Here is a 22568-nt window from a genome sequence, read left to right as displayed (position 1 = left end):
CATCCCCTCTGGGTGCAGGTACAGGGCATCCCCTCTGGGTGCAGGTACAGGGCATCCCCTCTGGGTGCAGGTACAGGGCATCCCCTCTGGGTGCAGGAATAGGGCATCCCCTCTGGGTGCAGGAATAGGGCATCCCCTCTGGGTGCAGGTACAGGGCATCCCCTCTGGGTGCAGGAATAGCAGAACTAGACAATCATTTGTGCCAGGTGCGATATCCCTCCTAAACAGCTGGGTAAAGATACAGGCGTCCTTCCTAACTTAGTTTCTGGAGAGGAAGGAAACCGCTCAGGGATTTCACCACGAGGCCAATGGTGACTTTAAAACATGTAACAGAGTTTAATGGCTTTGATAGGAGAAAACTGAGGATGGATCAACAACATTGTAGTTACTCCACAATACTGACCTAAATGACAGAGTGAAAAGAAGGAAGCCTGTACAGAATACAAATATTCCAAAACATGCATCCTGTTTGCAATAAGGCACTAAAGTAATATTGTAAGACATGTGGCAAAGAAATGAACTTTTTGTCCTGAATACAAAGCGTTATGTTTGGGGCAAATCCAACAACATGTTACTGAGTACCTCTCTCCATATTTTCAAGCATAGTGGTGGCTGCATCATGTAATGGGTATTGCTTGTCATCGTTAAGGACTGGGGAGTTTTTCAGGATAAAAAATAAACAGAATGGAGCTAAGCACATCAAAATCCTAGAGGAAAACCTGTTTCAGCCTGCTTTCCACCAGACACTGGGAGATGAATTCACCTTTCAGCAGGACAGTAACCTAAAACACAAGGCCAAATATACACTGGAGTTGCTTACCAAGAAGACAGTGAATGTTCCTGATGGAGTTAGTTTTTACTTAAATCTACGGCAAGACCTGAAAATGGTTGTCTAGCAATGATCAACAACCAATTTGACAGAGCTTGAAGAATTTTGAAAAGAATAAAGGGCAAATGTTGAACAATCCAGGAGTGGAAAGCTCTTAGAGACTCACAGTGAGGGAAAAAAGTATTTGATCCCCTGCTGATTTTGTACGTTTGCCCACTGACAAAGACATGATCAGTCTATAATTTTAATGGTAGGTTTATTTGAACAGTGAGAGACAGAATCACAACAACAAAATCCAGAAAAACGTATGTCAAAAATGTTATGAATTTATTTGCATTTTAATGAGGGAAATAAGTATTTGACCCCTCTGCAAAACATGACTTAGTACTTGGTGGCAAAACCCTTGTTGGCAATCACAGAGGTCAGACATTTCTTGTAGTTGGCCACCAGGTTTGCACACATCTCAGGAGGGATTTTGTCCCACTCCTCTTTGCAGATCTTCTCCAAGTCATTAAGGTTTCGAGGCTGACGTTTGGCAACTCGAACCTTCAGCTCCCTCCACAGATTTTCTATGGGATTAAGGTCTGGAGACTGGCTAGACCACTCCAGGACCTTAATGTGCTTCTTCTTGAGCCACTCCTTTGTTGCCTTGGCCGTGTGTTTTGGGTCATTGTCATGCTGGAATACCCATCCACGACCCATTTTCAATGCCCTGGCTGAGGGAAGGAGGTTCTCACCCAAGATTTGACGGTACATGGCCCCGTCCATCAAAAACCAAGCCATGAGGTCGAAGGAATTGTCCGTAGAGCTCCGAAACAGGATTTTGTCCAGGTACAGATCTGGGGAATAACACCAAAAAATGTCTGCAGCATTGAAGGTCCCCAAGAACACGGTGGCCTCCATAATTCTTAGATGGAAGAAGTTTGGAACCATGAAGACTCTTCCTAGAGCTGGCCGCCCAGCCAAACTGAGCAATCGGGGGAGAAGGGCCTTGGTCAGGGAGGTGACCAAGAACCCGATGGACACTGAAGGAGCTCCAGAGTTCCTCTGTGGAGATGGGAGAATCTTCCAGAAGGACAACCATCTCTGCAGCACTCCACCAAGCAGGCCTTTATGGTAGAGTGGCCAGACGGAAGACACGCTTCAGTAAAAGGCACACGACATCCCGCTTGGAGTTTGCCAAAAGGCACCTAAAGACTCTCAGACCATGAGAAACAAGATTATCTGGTCGGATGAAACTAAGATAGAACTCTTTGGCCTGAATGCCGAGTGTCACGTCTGGAGGAAACCTGGCACCATCCCTACGGTGAAGCATGGTGGTGGCAGCATCATGCTGTGGGGATGTTTTTCAGCAGCAGGAACTGGGAGACAAGTCAGGATCGAGGGAAAGATGAACGGAGCAAAGTACAGAGAGATCCTTGATAAAAACCTGCTCCAGAGCGCTCAGGACCTTAGACTGGGGCGAAGGTTCACCTTCCAACAGGACAACAACCCTAAGCACACATTCAATACAACGCAGGAGTGGCTTCGGGACAAGTCTCTGAATGTCCTTGAGTGGCCCAGCCAGAGACACCTGAAAATAGCTGTGCAGCGACGCTCCCCATCCATCCTGACAGAGCTTGAGAGGATCTGCAGAGAAGAATGGGAGAAACTCCCCAAATACAGGTGTGCCAAGCATGTAGCGTCATACCCAAGAAGACTTGAGGCTGTAATCGCTGCCAAAGGTGCTTCAACAAAGTACTGAGTAAAGGGTCTGAATACTTATGTAAATGTGATATTTCAGCTTTACATTTTTTATGACTTTGCAAAACTTTCTAAAAACCTATTTTTGCTTCGTCATTATGGGGTATTGTGTGTAGATTGATGAGGGAAACAATCTATTTAATCCATTTTAGAATAAGGCTGTAACATAACAAAATGTGGAAAAAAGTGAAGGAGTATGAATTCTTTCCGAATGCACTTATGTTCTGTTCTGTGGTTGCTCCAGCTAAGAACACGTGGAGCGCCGTGGTTACAGATGGAGCCCTGGTGCAGGGAGGGTATGGCCACAGCAGTGTGTTTGACCCCTCCTCCCGAGCCATCTACATCCACGGAGGATACAAGGCCTTCAGCGCTAACAAGTGCGGCCTGGCCGGAGACCTGTACAAGTACGACGTGGACCGCAGCCGATGGTGAGTAGAGGCTGAACACAGTAGTAGACGACCCTGAACACAGTAGTAGTAGACCCTGAATACAGTAGTAGTAGACCCTGAACACAGTAGTAGTAGACCCTGAACACAGTAGTAGTAGACCCTGAACACAGTAGTAGTAGACCCTGAACACAGTAGTAGTAGACCCTGAACACAGTAGTAGTAGACCCTGAACACAGTAGTAGACCCTGAACACAGTAGTAGTAGACCCTGAACACAGTAGTAGTAGACCCTGAACACAGTAGTAGACCCTGAACACAGTAGTAGTAGACCCTGAACACAGTAGTAGACCCTGAACACAGTAGTAGTAGAGGCTGAACACAGTAGTAGACCCTGAACACAGTAGTAGTAGAGGCTGAACACAGTAGTAGTAGACCCTGAACACAGTAGTAGACCCTGAACACAGTAGTAGTAGAGGCTGAACACAGTAGTAGTAGACCCTGAACACAGTAGTAGTAGACCCTGAACACAGTAGTAGTAGACCCTGAACACAGTAGTAGTAGACCCTGAACACAGTAGTAGTAGACCCTGAACACAGTAGTAGTAGACCCTGAACACAGTAGTAGTAGACCCTGAACACAGTAGTAGTAGACCCTGAACACAGTAGTAGACCCTGAACACAGTAGTAGTAGACCCTGAACACAGTAGTAGTAGACCCTGAACACAGTAGTAGTAGACCCTGAACACAGTAGTAGACCCTGAACACAGTAGTAGTAGACCCTGAACACAGTAGTAGTAGACCCTGAACACAGTAGTAGTAGAGGCTGAACACAGTAGTAGACCCTGAACACAGTAGTAGTAGACCCTGAACACAGTAGTAGTAGACCCTGAACACAGTAGTAGTAGACCCTGAACACAGTAGTAGACCCTGAACACAGTAGTAGTAGACCCTGAACACAGTAGTAGTAGACCCTGAACACAGTAGTAGTAGACCCTGAACACAGTAGTAGTAGACCCTGAACACAGTAGTAGTAGAGGCTGAACACAGTAGTAGTAGACCCTGAACACAGTAGTAGTAGACCCTGAACACAGTAGTAGTAGAGGCTGAACACAGTAGTAGACCCTGAACACAGTAGTAGTAGACCCTGAACACAGTAGTAGTAGACCCTGAACACAGTAGTAGACCCTGAACACAGTAGTAGTAGACCCTGAACACAGTAGTAGTAGAGGCTGAACACAGTAGTAGACCCTGAACACAGTAGTAGACCCTGAACACAGTAGTAGAGGCTGAACACAGTAGTAGAGGCTGAACACAGTAGTAGACCCTGAACACAGTAGTAGTAGACCCTGAACACAGTAGTAGACCCTGAACACAGTAGTAGTAGACCCTGAACACAGTAGTAGACCCTGAACACAGTAGTAGTAGAGGCTGAACACAGTAGTAGACCCTGAACACAGTAGTAGACCCTGAACACAGTAGTAGTAGACCCTGAACACAGTAGTAGACCCTGAACACAGTAGTAGACCCTGAACACAGTAGTAGACCCTGAACACAGTAGTAGTAGACCCTGAACACAGTAGTAGTAGACCCTGAACACAGTAGTAGACCCTGAACACAGTAGTAGTAGACCCTGAACACAGTAGTAGTAGACCCTGAACACAGTAGTAGTAGACCCTGAACACAGTAGTAGTAGACCCTGAACACAGTAGTAGTAGACCCTGAACACAGTAGTAGTAGACCCTGAACACAGTAGTAGTAGACCCTGAACACAGTAGTAGTAGACCCTGAACACAGTAGTAGTAGACCCTGAACACAGTAGTAGTAGACCCTGAACACAGTAGTAGACCCTGAACACAGTAGTAGTAGACCCTGAACACAGTAGTAGTAGACCCTGAACACAGTAGTAGTAGACCCTGAACACAGTAGTAGTAGACCCTGAACACAGTAGTAGTAGACCCTGAACACAGTAGTAGTAGACCCTGAACACAGTAGTAGTAGAGGCTGAACACAGTAGTAGTAGACCCTGAACACAGTAGTAGTAGACCCTGAACACAGTAGTAGTAGACCCTGAACACAGTAGTAGTAGACCCTGAACACAGTAGTAGTAGAGGCTGAACACAGTAGTAGTAGACCCTGAACACAGTAGTAGTAGACCCTGAACACAGTAGTAGTAGACCCTGAACACAGTAGTAGTAGAGGCTGAACACAGTAGTAGTAGACCCTGAACACAGTAGTAGTAGACCCTGAACACAGTAGTAGTAGACCCTGAACACAGTAGTAGTAGACCCTGAACACAGTAGTAGACCCTGAACACAGTAGTAGAGGCTGAACACAGTAGTAGAGGCTGAACACAGTAGTAGTAGACCCTGAACACAGTAGTAGACCCTGAACACAGTAGTAGAGGCTGAACACAGTAGTAGAGGCTGAACACAGTAGTAGAGGCTGAACACAATAGTAGAGGCTGAACACAGTAGTAGTAGACCCTGAACACAGTAGTAGACCCTGAACACAGTAGTAGTAGACCCTGAACACAGTAGTAGACCCTGAACACAGTAGTAGAGGCTGAACACAGTAGTAGTAGACCCTGAACACAGTAGTAGTAGACCCTGAACACAGTAGTAGTAGACCCTGAACACAGTAGTAGTAGACCCTGAACACAGTAGTAGTAGACCCTGAACACAGTAGTAGTAGAGGCTGAACCGAATCACTACCACAACACGTAATATTTTACCCTGAACATGGCAGCAGAAGCCGCCAACTCTTCCTTCGCTACTCTTTCATCCGGGTGAGGCGACAACACATTGAGTTTCCCGGGGAAGCTGTGAAGCCAGCTGTAGCCTATTGCCTGATTTGTGTTAATGAGTCTGTTATTAAAGGTTTACTGCTTTTCATTTAATCATGTATGGCTACACAAATTATGGCCTGAAATAAATGTTGTTCATATGGGCAGAATATTGTAGCCAATGTTTGCCCATTTATTATTTTCTAAATTCTTCAAGCTCTGTCAAATTGGTTGTTGATCGTTGATAGACAACCATTTTCAAGTAGATTTATGTCAAAACTGTAACTAGGCCACTCAGGAACATTCACTGTCTTCTTGGTAAGCAACTCCAGTGTAGATTTGGCCTTGTGTTTTAGGTTATTGTCCTGCTGAAAGGTGAATTCATCTCCCAGTGTCTGGTGGAAAGCAGACAACCACGTTTTCCTCTAGGATTTTGCCCGTGCTTAGATCCATCTCATAAAAAAAAAAAAAAATGTATCCCGAAAAACTCCCCAGGCCTTAACGATTACAAGCATACCCATAACATGATGCAGCCACCACTGTGCTTGAAAATGTGGAGAGCGGTACTCAATAATGTGTTTTTATTGGATTTGCCCCAAACATAACACTTTGTATTCAGGACAAAAAGTTAATTTCTTTACCACATTTTTTGAAGTATTACTTTAGTGCCTTGTTGCAAACAGGATGTATGTTTTGGAATATTCTGTACAGACTTTCTTCTTTTCACTTTGTCAATTAGGTTAGTATTGTGGAGTTACCACAATGTTGTTGATCCATCCATTGGCCTCATGGTGAAATCCCTGAGCGGTTTCCTTCCTCTCCAGCAACTGAGTTAGGAAGGACGCCTGTATCTTTGCAGTGACTGGGTGTATTGATACACCATCCAAAGTGTAATTAATAACTTCACCATGCTCAAAGGGATGTTCAATATCTGCTTTTTTATTTTATTTTTACCCATCTACCAAGAGGTGCCCTTCTTTGCGAGGCATTGGAAAACCTCCCTGGTCTTTGTGGTTGAATCTGTGTTTGAAATTCACTGCTTGACTGAGGGACCTTACAGATAATTGTATGTGTGGGGTACAGAGATGAGGTAGTCATTCAAAAATCATGTTAAACACTAGTATTGAGTCCATGCAACTTATTATGACTTGAGACATGTTTTACTCTTATTAAGAGTTATTAGTTAGTTCGTCTTATTGATCTTATTAAGCTTGAATACTTATTATTCCTTTTTTATTAATTTGAAGATAAAACATAATTCCACTTTGACATGAGGCCAGGGACACAAAATAATCTATATTTTAATACATGTTTAACTCAGGCTGTAACATAATGTGGAAAAAGTGATGGACTGTGAATGCTTTATGAAGGCACCAATAGGAGTGGGGATATTGTCCGCGATCGTTCTCAGTCATTTTCCATCCAATTTGTCAGTCCCTTGTGGCTTGTCATTGATGGACAACAATATGTTTTTCACCTCTTCCATACTCACTTTAGGGAATTCAAAATTACAATCCTTGTCTTTCATAATTTGGTCAGTTATGCATGGATGTATAGTTTCAGAATCTTGTTGTTTGTATGTTATGCCAAAGTTTATTAACCGGTGCCAGGCACGGTTCTTGTCAATCACTGCTGGGTATCTCACGCTCAACAGTTTCCCGTGTGTATCAAGAAAGGTCCACCACCCAAAGGACATCCAGACAACTTGAAGCATTGGAGTCAACATGGTGCCAGCATCCCTGTGGAACGCTTTCAACACCTTGTAGAGATCATTCCCCGACTAATTGAGGCTGTTCTGAGGGCAAAGGGGAGGGGAGGGGGAGCGCAACTCGATATTAGGAAGGTGTTCATCATGTTTTGTACACTCAGTGTAGATAAATGCACACATTTTTTTCTAGTGCGGGCCTTGTCTTCTAAAAACGGCTTTTTTTTATTTGAGTACTAAGAAAAATATCATGCAAACTAAAAATGTCAAATCAGGGTGAGGAACAATCTAACATCAAGTTGTAAAATAGTGAACTAGTCCTTTAAGTTTCAGTGACGACCCCTTTTGAGGTTGATTGTACTACGTCCATTTTATAAAGCAGTTATTTTGTCAGACACTCTGATCCAGAGGGACTAACTAATAATAATATCTGTGAATAAGCCCGTATTACAGTGGAGCCCGACCGATTCATCGGTTGACGGATATCATCGGATGTATTTGTATCAGCATTTAAAAGGACTGATATAAAATGTGGAGAAACCACTCGGAGGGGGAAAAAAAGCCATTCTTCATAGAATTGTATTTTGTTTTTGCATTTCATTATTTATCCTGAAGGGGGCACTCTACATGGCTGTAAACCCATATTGCCTTTGCGTAATGTTATTTAACTGTCGTTGTTTTCCTGCTGCTTGAGGCAGCTCAGTCTTCAGAGGCCCATCTTCTTCTGGAATCAGTGCAGTTTATCCTCACTAGATTAACACACAGCTTATTGTCTTTCTGGTGCTCCTACATTTTTTGGGTCCTTACATTAATGTTCTTTCTTCATAGGATATTTGGGACAAACTTTGTATGTGTTCTCCATGGTTCTGTATGTTCTCCATGGTTCTGATGTTCTCCATGGTTCTGTGTGTTTTCCATGGTTCTGTGTGTTCTCCATGGTTCTGATGTTCTCCATGGTTCTGATGTTCTCCATGGTTCTGTGTGTTTTCCAGGACGGTTCTAAAGGACAGCGGGTTTTTCCGCTACCTCCACACGGCGGTCATTGTTAGCGGAACGATGCTGGTGTTTGGAGGAAACACGCACAACGACACGTCCATGAGCCACGGAGCCAAGTGCTTCTCCTCCGACTTCGTGGCCTACGACCTGGGTACGTGACAGCCTCATAACAACGCAGTAATGTATTACCACTTATAAACATTCATAACAACAGACTTAATGGCCTGCAACCCTGGGCAGTGACAGATTATATGGCCATTTATAGCCATTAATAACCTCTCAAAACAACACATACTTCATGTCATTCTAAAGTTTGTTAGTTCATTAAAAGAACAGCAGAGACTGATCTCTTGTCCTCAATTCTAATCATCCAGCTTGGGGAAATGACTGTCAGTTTGTTAATTAAAAGAACAGTAGAGACTGATCTCTAGTCCTCAAATCAAATTGTATTTGTCACATGCGCTGAATACAACAGGTGTACAGTGAAATGCTTACTTACAGGCCCTTAACCAACAATGCAGTTCAAGAAATAGAGTTAAGAAAATATTTACGAAATAAACTAAAGTAAATAAATAAAAAGTAACAATAAAATAACAATAACGAGGCTATATACAGGGGTACCGGTACCGAGTCAATGTGGGGGGGGTACAGGTTAGTTGAGGTAATATGTACATGTAGGTAGGGGTAAAGTCACTATGCATAGATAATAAACAGTGTGTAGCAGCAGTGTAAATCAAAGGGGGGGGGGTCAATGCAAATAGTCCAGGTAGCCATTTGATTAATTGTTCAGCAGTCTTATGGCTTGGGGGTAGAAGCTGTTAAGGAGCCTTTTGGACCTAGACTTGGCGCTCCGGTACTGCTTGCCGTGCGGTAGCAGAGAGAACAGTCTGACTAGGGTGGCTGGAGTCTTTGACAATTTTGAGGGCCTTCCTCTGACACCGCCTGGTATAGAGGTCCTGGATGGCAGGAAGCTTGGCCCCAGTGATGTACTGGGCCATACACACTACCCTCTGTAGTGCCTTGCGGTCGGATGCCGAGAAGTTGGCATACCAGGCGGTGATGCAACCAGTCAGGATGCTCTCGATGGTGCAGCTGTGTAACTTTTGGGGGATCTGAGGGGGAATAGCCAAGCCCTCTTTACGACTGTCTTGGTGTGTTTGGACCATGATAGTTTGTTGATGTGGACACCAAGGAACTTGAAGCTCTTGACCTGCTCCACCGTTGATGAGAATGGGGGCGTGCTCGGCCCTCCTTTCCCTGTAGGCAACGATCATCTCCTTTGTCTTGATCGTGTTGAGGGAGAGGTTGTTGTCCTGGCACCACACTGCCAGGTCTCTGACCTCCTCCCTATAGGCTGTCTCATCGTTGTCGGTGATCAGGCCTACCACCGTTGTGTCGTCGGAAAACTTAATGATGGTGTTGGAGTCGTGCCTGGCCATGCAGTCATGGGTGAACAGGGAGTACAGGAGGGGACTGAGCACGCACCCCTGAGGGGCCCCCGTGTTGAGGATCAGCGTGGCAGATGTTGTTGCCTACCCTTACCACCTGGGGGCGACCCCTCAGGAAGTCCAGGATCCAGTTGCAGAGGGAGGTGTTTAGTCCCAGGGTCCTTAGCTTAGTGATGAGCTTGGAGGGCACTATGGTGTTGAACGCTGAGCTGTGGTCATTGAACAGCATTCTCACATAGGTGTTCCTTTTGTCCATGTTTAAAGGTCTTACTCACATCGGCTACGGAAAGCGTGATCACACAGTCTTCCGGAACAGCTGGTGCTCTCATGCATGCTTCAGTGTTGCTTGCCTCGAAGCGCGAATAGAAGTAATTTAGCTCGTCTGGTTGGCTCGTGTCACTGGGCAGCTCGCGGCTGGGCTTCCCTTTTGTAGTCCGTAATAGTTTGCAAGCCCTGCCACATTCGACGAGCGTCAGAGCCGGTGTAGTACGATTCAATCTTAGTCCTGTATTGACGTTTTTCCTGTCCTTAATTCTAATCCTCCAGCAGGGGGAAATGACTTGTCACAATCTAAATTAGTTGTCATCTCAGCACGATGTCTGTAAATATTGTTCAGATATCAGTTTCTCATTAGGAGCTTGTATCTGAGCTGAGAAATGAATGTCAGCCTCCTAGAACCCAAGAGCCTACAAGGCTGCCGGACATGCAGTTTCATTTCCTGGCTCTTCCCTACATACTGCACTACATTTCACCAGAGCCCTGATGCAGAGACAGTTTCACTGTTGATATATTCTGATGCAGTTTCTGTGTCGTAATGGGAGTGTAGAGAAGTGAAACTCTGTCATGCTGTTCTAATTATGGGATTGAAACCAGAGTTGTTTCATGTCATTTCATCAAGCCATGACACCAACCGACTCAGATTGTTCTGAAGTAGTTTCTGTGGTTAGAAACGGGTAAGGGACAGAGTGCAATTTACTGGGCGGGAGGGTCTGTCTACAGGTCAGTATAGTCTGTCTATCCTGCCCTCTATCCACCATTCATAGTTGGTAGGTGGATCATTTGTCCAGATCTGCATTAGGTTTACTAGCAATCATACTACACATGAAATAATAAGCTGCTCCAATTTTCAATATGAATCCACAAGAACAAATAGTAATATCTGATAGACAGCGGAGAGGTCAGGTGAAGACATGAGACACCGCTCCAAAAGCTCCCCTATTGATCTGGTTTAGGGACAATACAATTATCCTACATAGACTAGCCTACAACACCACAATACAATTATCCTACATAGACTACAACACCACAATACAATTAGCCTAACTAGACTAGCCTACAACACCACAATACAATTAGCCTAACTAGACTAGCCTACAACGCCACAATACAATTATCCTAACTAGACTAGCCTGCAACGCCACAATACAATTATCCTACATAGACTACAACACCACAATACAATTAGCCTAACTAGACTAGACTACAACACCACAATACAATTATCCTAACTAGACTAGCCTACAACACCACAATACAATTAGCCTAACTAGACTAGCCTACAACGCCACAATACAATTATCCTAACTAGACTAGCCTACAACGCCACAATACAATTAGCCTAACTAGACTAGCCTACAACGCCACAATACAATTAGCCTAACTAGACTAGCCTACAACGCCACAATACAATTAGCCTAACTAGACTAGCCTACAACGCCACAATACAATTAGCCTAACTAGACTAGCCTACAACGCCACAATACAATTAGCCTAACTAGACTAGCCTGCAACACCACAATACAATTAGCCTACATAGACTACAACACCACAATACAATTAGCCTAACTAGACTAGCCTACAACGCCACAATACAATTAGCCTAACTAGACTAGCCTACAACGCCACAATACAATTAGCCTAACTAGACTAGCCTACAACACCACAATACAATTAGCCTAACTAGACTAGCCTACAACACCACAATACAATTAGCCTAACTAGACTAGCCTACAACGCCACAATACAATTAGCCTAACTAGACTAGCCTACAACGCCACAATACAATTAGCCTACATAGACTACAACACCACAATACAATTATCCTAACTAGACTAGCCTGCAACACCACAATACAATTATCCTACATAGACTACAACACCACAATACAATTAGCCTAACTAGACTAGCCTGCAACACCACAATACAATTAGCCTAACTAGACTAGCCTACAACGCCACAATACAATTAGCCTAACTAGATCGGCCTGCAACACCACAATACAATTAGCCTAACTAGACTAGCCTACAACGCCACAATACAATTAGCCTAACTAGATCGGCCTGCAACACCACAATACAATTAGCCTACATAGACTAGCCTACAACACCACAATACAATTATCCTACATAGACTACAACGCCACAATACAATTAGCCTAACTAGACTAGCCTACAACACCACAATACAATTAGCCTAACTAGACTAGCCTACAACGCCACAATACAATTAGCCTAACTAGACTAGCCTACAACGCCACAATACAATTAGCCTAACTAGACTAGCCTGCAACGCCACAATACAATTAGCCTAACTAGACTAGCCTACAACGCCACAATACAATTAGCCTAACTAGACTAGCCTACAACGCCACAATACAATTAGCCTAACTAGACTAGCCTACAACGCCACAATACAATTAGCCTAACTAGACTAGCCTACAACGCCACAATACAATTAGCCTAACTAGACTAGCCTACAACGCCACAATACAATTAGCCTAACTAGACTAGCCTACAACGCCACAATACAATTAGTCTAACTAGACTAGCCTACAACGCCACAATACAATTAGCCTAACTAGACTAGCCTACAACGCCACAATACAATTAGCCTAACTAGACTAGCCTACAACGCCACAATACAATTAGCCTAACTAGACTAGCCTACAACGCCACAATACAATTAGCCTAACTAGACTAGCCTACAACACCACAATACAATTAGCCTAACTAGACTAGCCTGCAACACCACAATACAATTAGCCTACATAGACTACAACACCACAATACAATTAGCCTAACTAGACTAGCCTACAACGCCACAATACAATTAGCCTAACTAGACTAGCCTACAACGCCACAATACAATTAGCCTAACTAGACCAGCCTACAACGCCACAATACAATTAGCCTAACTAGACTAGCCTACAACGCCACAATACAATTAGCCTAACTAGACTAGCCTACAACGCCACAATACAATTAGCCTAACTAGACTAGCCTACAACGCCACAATACAATTAGCCTAACTAGACTAGCCTACAACGCCACAATACAATTAGCCTAACTAGACTAGCCTACAACGCCACAATACAATTAGCCTACATAGACTACAACACCACAATACAATTAGCCTAACTAGACTAGCCTGCAACACCACAATACAATTAGCCTAACTAGACTAGCCTACAACGCCACAATACAATTAGCCTAACTAGATCGGCCTGCAACACCACAATACAATTAGCCTAACTAGACTAGCCTACAACGCCACAATACAATTAGTCTAACTAGACTAGCCTACAACGCCACAATACAATTAGCCTAACTAGACTAGCCTACAACGCCACAATACAATTAGCCTAACTAGACTAGCCTACAACGCCACAATACAATTAGCCTAACTAGACTAGCCTACAACGCCACAATACAATTAGCCTAACTAGACTAGCCTACAACACCACAATACAATTAGCCTAACTAGACTAGCCTGCAACACCACAATACAATTAGCCTACATAGACTACAACACCACAATACAATTAGCCTAACTAGACTAGCCTACAACGCCACAATACAATTAGCCTAACTAGACTAGCCTACAACGCCACAATACAATTAGCCTAACTAGACTAGCCTACAACGCCACAATACAATTAGCCTAACTAGACTAGCCTACAACGCCACAATACAATTAGCCTAACTAGACTAGCCTACAACGCCACAATACAATTAGCCTAACTAGACTAGACTACAACGCCACAATACAATTAGCCTAACTAGACTAGCCTACAACGCCACAATACAATTAGCCTAACTAGACTAGCCTACAACGCCACAATACAATTAGCCTAACTAGACTAGCCTACAACGCCACAATACAATTAGCCTAACTAGACTAGCCTACAACACCACAATACAATTATCCTAACTAGATCGGCCTGCAACACCACAATACAATTATCCTAACTAGACTAGCCTACAACGCCACAATACAATTAGCCTAACTAGATCGGCCTGCAACACCACAATACAATTAGCCTAACTAGACTAGCCTACAACACCACAATACAATTATCCTACATAGACTACAACGCCACAATACAATTAGCCTAACTAGACTAGCCTACAACACCACAATACAATTAGCCTAACTAGACTAGCCTACAACGCCACAATACAATTAGCCTAACTAGACTAGCCTACAACGCCACAATACAATTAGCCTAACTAGACTAGCCTGCAACGCCACAATACAATTAGCCTAACTAGACTAGCCTGCAACACCACAATACAATTAGCCTACATAGACTACAACACCACAATACAATTAGCCTAACTAGACTAGCCTACAATGCCACAATACAATTAGCCTAACTAGACTAGCCTACAACGCCACAATACAGTTAGCCTAACTAGACTAGCCTACAACGCCACAATACAATTAGCCTAACTAGACTAGCCTACAACACCACAATACAATTAGCCTAACTAGACTAGCCTACAACGCCACAATACAATTAGCCTAACTAGACTAGCCTACAACGCCACAATACAATTAGCCTAACTAGACTAGCCTGCAACACCACAATACAATTAGCCTACATAGACTACAACACCACAATACAATTAGCCTAACTAGACTAGCCTACAACGCCACAATACAATTAGCCTAACTAGACTAGCCTACAACACCACAATACAATTAGCCTAACTAGACTAGCCTACAACGCCACAATACAATTAGCCTAACTAGACTAGCCTACAACGCCACAATACAATTAGCCTAACTAGACTAGCCTGCAACACCACAATACAATTATCCTACATAGACTACAACACCACAATACAATTAGCCTAACTAGACTAGCCTGCAACACCACAATACAATTAGCCTACATAGACTACAACACCACAATACAATTAGCCTAACTAGACTAGCCTACAACGCCACAATACAATTAGCCTAACTAGACTAGCCTACAACGCCACAATACAATTAGCCTAACTAGACTAGACTACAACGCCACAATACAATTAGCCTAACTAGACTAGCCTACAACGCCACAATACAATTAGCCTAACTAGACTAGCCTGCAACACCACAATACAATTAGCCTAACTAGACTAGCCTACAACACCACAATACAATTAGCCTAACTAGACTAGCCTACAACGCCACAATACAATTAGCCTAACTAGACTAGCCTACAACGCCACAATACAATTAGCCTAACTAGACTAGCCTACAACGCCACAATACAATTAGCCTAACTAGACTAGCCTACAACGCCACAATACAATTAGCCTAACTAGACTAGCCTACAACGCCACAATACAATTAGCCTAACTAGACTAGCCTACAACGCCACAATACAATTAGCCTAACTAGACTAGCCTACAACGCCACAATACAATTAGCCTAACTAGACTAGCCTACAACGCCACAATACAATTAGCCTAACTAGACTAGCCTACAACGCCACAATACAATTAGCCTAACTAGACTAGCCTACAACGCCACAATACAATTAGCCTAACTAGACTAGCCTACAACGCCACAATACAATTAGCCTAACTAGACTAGCCTACAACGCCACAATACAATTAGCCTAACTAGACCAGCCTACAACGCCACAATACAATTAGCCTAACTAGACTAGCCTACAACGCCACAATACAATTAGCCTAACTAGACTAGCCTACAACGCCACAATACAATTAGCCTAACTAGACTAGCCTACAACGCCACAATACAATTAGCCTAACTAGACTAGCCTACAACGCCACAATACAATTAGCCTAACTAGACTAGCCACAATACAAACGCCTACAATACAATTAGCCTAACTAGACTAGCCTACAACGCCACAATACAATTAGCCTAACTAGACTAGCCTACAACGCCACAATACAATTAGCCTAACTAGACTAGCCTACAACGCCACAATACAATTAGCCTAACTAGACTAGCCTACAACGCCACAATACAATTAGCCTAACTAGACTAGCCTACAACGCCACAATACAATTAGCCTAACTAGACTAGCCTACAACGCCACAATACAATTAGCCTAACTAGACTAGCCTACAACGCCACAATACAATTAGCCTAACTAGACTAGCCTACAACGCCACAATACAATTAGCCTAACTAGACTAGCCTACAACGCCACAATACAATTAGCCTAACTAGACTAGCCTACAACGCCACAATACAATTAGCCTAACTAGACTAGCCTACAACGCCACAATACAATTAGCCTAACTAGACTAGCCTACAACGCCACAATACAATTAGCCTAACTAGACTAGCCTACAACGCCACAATACAATTAGCCTAACTAGACTAGCCTACAACGCCACAATACAATTAGCCTAACTAGACTAGCCTACAACGCCACAATACAATTAGCCTAACTAGACTAGCCTACAACGCCACAATACAATTAGCCTAACTAGACTAGCCTACAACGCCACAATACAATTAGCCTAACTAGACTAGCCTACAACGCCACAATACAATTAGCCTAACTAGACTAGCCTACAACGCCACAATACAATTAGCCTAACTAGACTAGCCTACAACGCCACAATACAATTAGCCTAACTAGACTAGCCTACAACGCCACAATACAATTAGCCTAACTAGACTAGCCTACAACGCCACAATACAATTAGCCTAACTAGACTAGCCTACAACGCCACAATACAATTAGCCTAACTAGACTAGCCTACAACGCCACAATACAATTAGCCTAACTAGACTAGCCTACAACGCCACAATACAATTAGCCTAACTAGACTAGCCTACAACGCCACAATACAATTAGCCTAACTAGACTAGCCTACAACGCCACAATACAATTAGCCTAACTAGACTAGCCTACAACGCCACAATACAATTAGCCTAACTAGACTAGCCTACAACGCCACAATACAATTAGCCTAACTAGACTAGCCTACAACGCCACAATACAATTAGCCTAACTAGACTAGCCTACAACGCCACAATACAATTAGCCTAACTAGACTAGCCTACAACGCCACAATACAATTAGCCTAACTAGACTAGCCTACAACGCCACAATACAATTAGCCTAACTAGACTAGCCTACAACGCCACAATACAATTAGCCTAACTAGACTAGCCTACAACGCCACAATACAATTAGCCTAACTAGACTAGCCTACAACGCCACAATACAATTAGCCTAACTAGACTAGCCTACAACGCCACAATACAATTAGCCTAACTAGACTAGCCTGCAACGCCACAATACAATTAGCCTACATAGACTACAACACCACAATACAATTAGCCTAACTAGACTAGCCTACAACGCCACAATACAATTAGCCTAACTAGACTAGCCTACAACGCCACAATACAATTAGCCTAACTAGACTAGCCTACAACGCCACAATACAATTAGCCTAACTAGACTAGCCTACAACGCCACAATACAATTAGCCTAACTAGACTAGCCTACAACACCACAATACAATTAGCCTAACTAGACTAGCCTACAACGCCACAATACAATTAGCCTAACTAGACTAGCCTACAACGCCACAATACAATTAGCCTAACTAGACTAGCCTGCAACACCACAATACAATTAGCCTACATAGACTACAACACCACAATACAATTAGCCTAACTAGACTAGCCTACAACGCCACAATACAATTAGCCTAACTAGACTAGCCTACAACACCACAATACAATTAGCCTAACTAGACTAGCCTACAACGCCACAATACAATTAGCCTAACTAGACCAGCCTACAACGCCACAATACAATTAGCCTAACTAGACTAGCCTACAACGCCCACAATACAATTAGCCTAACTAGACTAGCCTACAACGCCACAATACAATTAGCCTAACTAGACTAGCCTACAACGCCACAATACAATTAGCCTAACTAGACTAGCCTACAACGCCACAATACAATTAGCCTAACTAGACTAGCCTACAACACCACAATACAATTAGCCTAACTAGACTGGCCCTACAACGCCACAATACAATTAGCCTAACTAGACTAGCCTACAACGCCACAATACAATTAGCCTAACTAGACTAGCCTACAACACCACAATACAATTAGCCTAACTAGACTAGCCTGCAACACCACAATACAATTAGCCTAACTAGACTAGCCTACAACACCACAATACAATTAGCCTAACTAGACTAGCCTACAACGCCACAATACAATTATCCTAACTAGACTAGCCTACAACGCCACAATACAATTAGCCTAACTAGACTAGCCTACAACGCCACAATACAATTAGCCTAACTAGACTAGCCTACAACGCCACAATACAATTAGCCTAACTAGACTAGCCTACAACGCCACAATACAATTAGCCTAACTAGACTAGCCTGCAACGCCACAATACAATTAGCCTAACTAGACTAGCCTGCAACACCACAATACAATTAGCCTAACTAGACTAGCCTGCAACACCACAATACAATTAGCCTAACTAGACTAGCCTACAACACCACAATACAATTAGCCTAACTAGACTAGCCTACAACGCCACAATACAATTAGCCTAACTAGACTAGCCTACAACGCCACAATACAATTAGCCTAACTAGACTAGCCTACAACGCCACAATACAATTAGCCTAACTAGACTAGCCTACAACGCCACAATACAATTAGCCTAACTAGACTAGCCTACAACGCCACAATACAATTAGCCTAACTAGACTAGCCTACAACGCCACAATACAATTAGCCTAACTAGACTAGCCTACAACGCCACAATACAATTAGCCTAACTAGACTAGCCTACAACGCCACAATACAATTAGCCTAACTAGACTAGCCTACAACGCCACAATACAATTAGCCTAACTAGACTAGCCTACAACGCCACAATACAATTAGCCTAACTAGACTAGCCTACAACGCCACAATACAATTAGCCTAACTAGACTAGCCTACAACGCCACAATACAATTAGCCTAACTAGACTAGCCTACAACGCCACAATACAATTAGCCTAACTAGACTAGCCTACAACGCCACAATACAATTAGCCTAACTAGACTAGCCTACAACGCCACAATACAATTAGCCTAACTAGACTAGCCTACAACGCCACAATACAATTAGCCTAACTAGACTAGCCTACAACGCCACAATACAATTAGCCTAACTAGACTAGCCTACAACGCCACAATACAATTAGCCTAACTAGACTAGCCTACAACGCCACAATACAATTAGCCTAACTAGACTAGCCTACAACGCCACAATACAATTAGCCTAACTAGACTAGCCTACAACGCCACAATACAATTAGCCTAACTAGACTAGCCTACAACGCCACAATACAATTAGCCTAACTAGACTAGCCTACAACGCCACAATACAATTAGCCTAACTAGACTAGCCTACAACGCCACAATACAATTAGCCTAACTAGACTAGCCTACAACGCCACAATACAATTAGCCTAACTAGACTAGCCTACAACGCCACAATACAATTAGCCTAACTAGACTAGCCTACAACGCCACAATACAATTAGCCTAACTAGACTAGCCTACAACGCCACAATACAATTAGCCTAACTAGACTAGCCTACAACGCCACAATACAATTAGCCTAACTAGACTAGCCTACAACGCCACAATACAATTAGCCTAACTAGACTAGCCTACAACGCCACAATACAATTAGCCTAACTAGACTAGCCTACAACGCCACAATACAATTAGCCTAACTAGACTAGCCTACAACGCCACAATACAATTAGCCTAACTAGACTAGCCTACAACGCCACAATACAATTAGCCTAACTAGACTAGCCTACAACGCCACAATACAATTAGCCTAACTAGACTAGCCTACAACGCCACAATACAATTAGCCTAACTAGACTAGCCTACAACGCCACAATACAATTAGCCTAACTAGACTACCACAACGCCACAATACAATTAGCCTAACTAGACTAGCCTACAACGCCACAATACAATTAGCCTAACTAGACTAGCCTACAACGCCACAATACAATTAGCCTAACTAGACTAGCCTACAACGCCACAATACAATTAGCCTAACTAGACTAGCCTACAACGCCACAATACAATTAGCCTAACTAGACTAGCCTACAACGCCACAATACAATTAGCCTAACTAGACTAGCCTACAACGCCACAATACAATTAGCCTAACTAGACTAGCCTACAACGCTCACAATACAATTAGCCTAACTAGACTAGCCTGCAACACCACAATACAATTAGCCTAACTAGACTAGCCTACAACGCCACAATACAATTAGCCTAACTAGACTAGCCTACAACGCCCACAATACAATTAGCCTAACTAGACTAGCCTACAACGCCACAATACAATTAGCCTAACTAGACTAGCCTACAACACCACAATACAATTAGCCTAACTAGACTAGCCTACAACGCCACAATACAATTAGCCTAACTAGACTAGCCTACAACGCCACAATACAATTAGCCTAACTAGACTGGCCTGCAACGCCACAATACAATTAGCCTAACTAGACTAGCCTACAACGCCACAATACAATTAGCCTAACTAGACTCAACAACGCCACAATACAATTAGCCTAACTAGACTAGCCTACAACGCCACAATACAATTAGCCTAACTAGACTAGCCTACAACGCCACAATACAATTAGCCTAACTAGACTGGCCTACAACGCCACAATACAATTAGCCTAACTAGACTAGCCTACAACGCCACAATACAATTAGCCTAACTAGACTAGCCTACAACGCCACAATACAATTAGCCTAACTAGACTGGCCTACAACGCCACAATACAATTAGCCTAACTAGACTAGCCTACAACGCCACAATACAATTAGCCTAACTAGACTAGCCTACAACGCCACAATACAATTAGCCTAACTAGACTAGCCTACAACGCCACAATACAATTAGCCTAACTAGACTAGCCTACAACGCCACAATACAATTAGCCTAACTAGACTAGCCTACAACGCCACAATACAATTAGCCTAACTAGACTAGCCTGCAACGCCACAATACAATTAGCCTAACTAGACTAGCCTGCAACGCCACAATACAATTAGCCTAACTAGACTAGCCTGCAACGCCACAATACAATTAGCCTAACTAGACTAGCCTGCAACGCCACAATACAATTAGCCTAACTAGACTAGCCTACAACGCCACAATACAATTAGCCTAACTAGACTAGCCTACAACGCCACAATACAATTAGCCTAACTAGACTAGCCTACAACGCCACAATACAATTAGCCTAACTAGACTAGCCTACAACGCCACAATACAATTAGCCTAACTAGACTAGCCTACAACGCCACAATACAATTAGCCTAACTAGACTAGCCTACAACGCCACAATACAATTAGCCTAACTAGACTAGCCTACAACGCCACAATACAATTAGCCTAACTAGACTAGCCTACAACGCCACAATACAATTAGCCTAACTAGACTAGCCTACAACGCCACAATACAATTAGCCTAACTAGACTAGCCTACAACGCCACAATACAATTAGCCTAACTAGACTAGCCTACAACGCCACAATACAATTAGCCTAACTAGACTAGCCTACAACGCCACAATACAATTAGCCTAACTAGACTAGCCTACAACGCCACAATACAATTAGCCTAACTAGACTAGCCTACAACGCCACAATACAATTAGCCTAACTAGACTAGCCTACAACGCCACAATACAATTAGCCTAACTAGACTAGCCTACAACGCCACAATACAATTAGCCTAACTAGACTAGCCTACAACGCCACAATACAATTAGCCTAACTAGACTAGCCTACAACGCCACAATACAATTAGCCTAACTAGACTAGCCTACAACGCCACAATACAATTAGCCTAACTAGACTAGCCTACAACGCCACAATACAATTAGCCTAACTAGACTAGCCTACAACGCCACAATACAATTAGCCTAACTAGACTAGCCTACAACGCCACAATACAATTAGCCTAACTAGACTAGCCTACAACGCCACAATACAATTAGCCTAACTAGACTAGCCTACAACGCCACAATACAATTAGCCTAACTAGACTAGCCTACAACGCCACAATACAATTAGCCTAACTAGACTGGCCTACAACGCCACAATACAATTAGCCTAACTAGACTAGCCTACAACGCCACAATACAATTAGCCTAACTAGACTAGCCTACAACGCCACAATACAATTAGCCTAACTAGACTAGCCTACAACGCCACAATACAATTAGCCTAACTAGACTAGCCTACAACGCCACAATACAATTAGCCTAACTAGACTACCCAACACCACAATACAATTAGCCTAACTAGCCACTAGCCTACAACTGCCACAAT

The 22568-nt window shown here is 43.2% G+C and overlaps 1 protein-coding gene across 3 annotated transcripts in view; it reads left to right on the top strand.

Annotated features, from left to right (window-relative positions):
* LOC121556227 (attractin-like) overlaps nt 1–22568 on the top strand; it is a 198781-nt gene that overhangs the window by 66657 nt on the left and 109556 nt on the right. For all 3 annotated transcript variants that reach the window (XM_041870125.1, XM_041870126.1, XM_041870124.1), the window contains exons 9-10: nt 2817–3000; nt 8439–8593. In XM_041870125.1, the coding sequence (XP_041726059.1) occupies nt 2817–3000; nt 8439–8593 (339 nt within the window). The remainder of the gene's footprint in view (nt 1–2816; nt 3001–8438; nt 8594–22568) is intronic.

The sequence above is a fragment of the Coregonus clupeaformis genome, chromosome 25, assembly GCF_020615455.1.
Source record: "Coregonus clupeaformis isolate EN_2021a chromosome 25, ASM2061545v1, whole genome shotgun sequence".
NCBI classification, from domain to species: Eukaryota; Metazoa; Chordata; class Actinopteri; order Salmoniformes; family Salmonidae; genus Coregonus; species Coregonus clupeaformis.
Note: the sequence above shows the minus strand (reverse complement) of the source record. Positions and strands in the feature narration are given on the sequence as shown.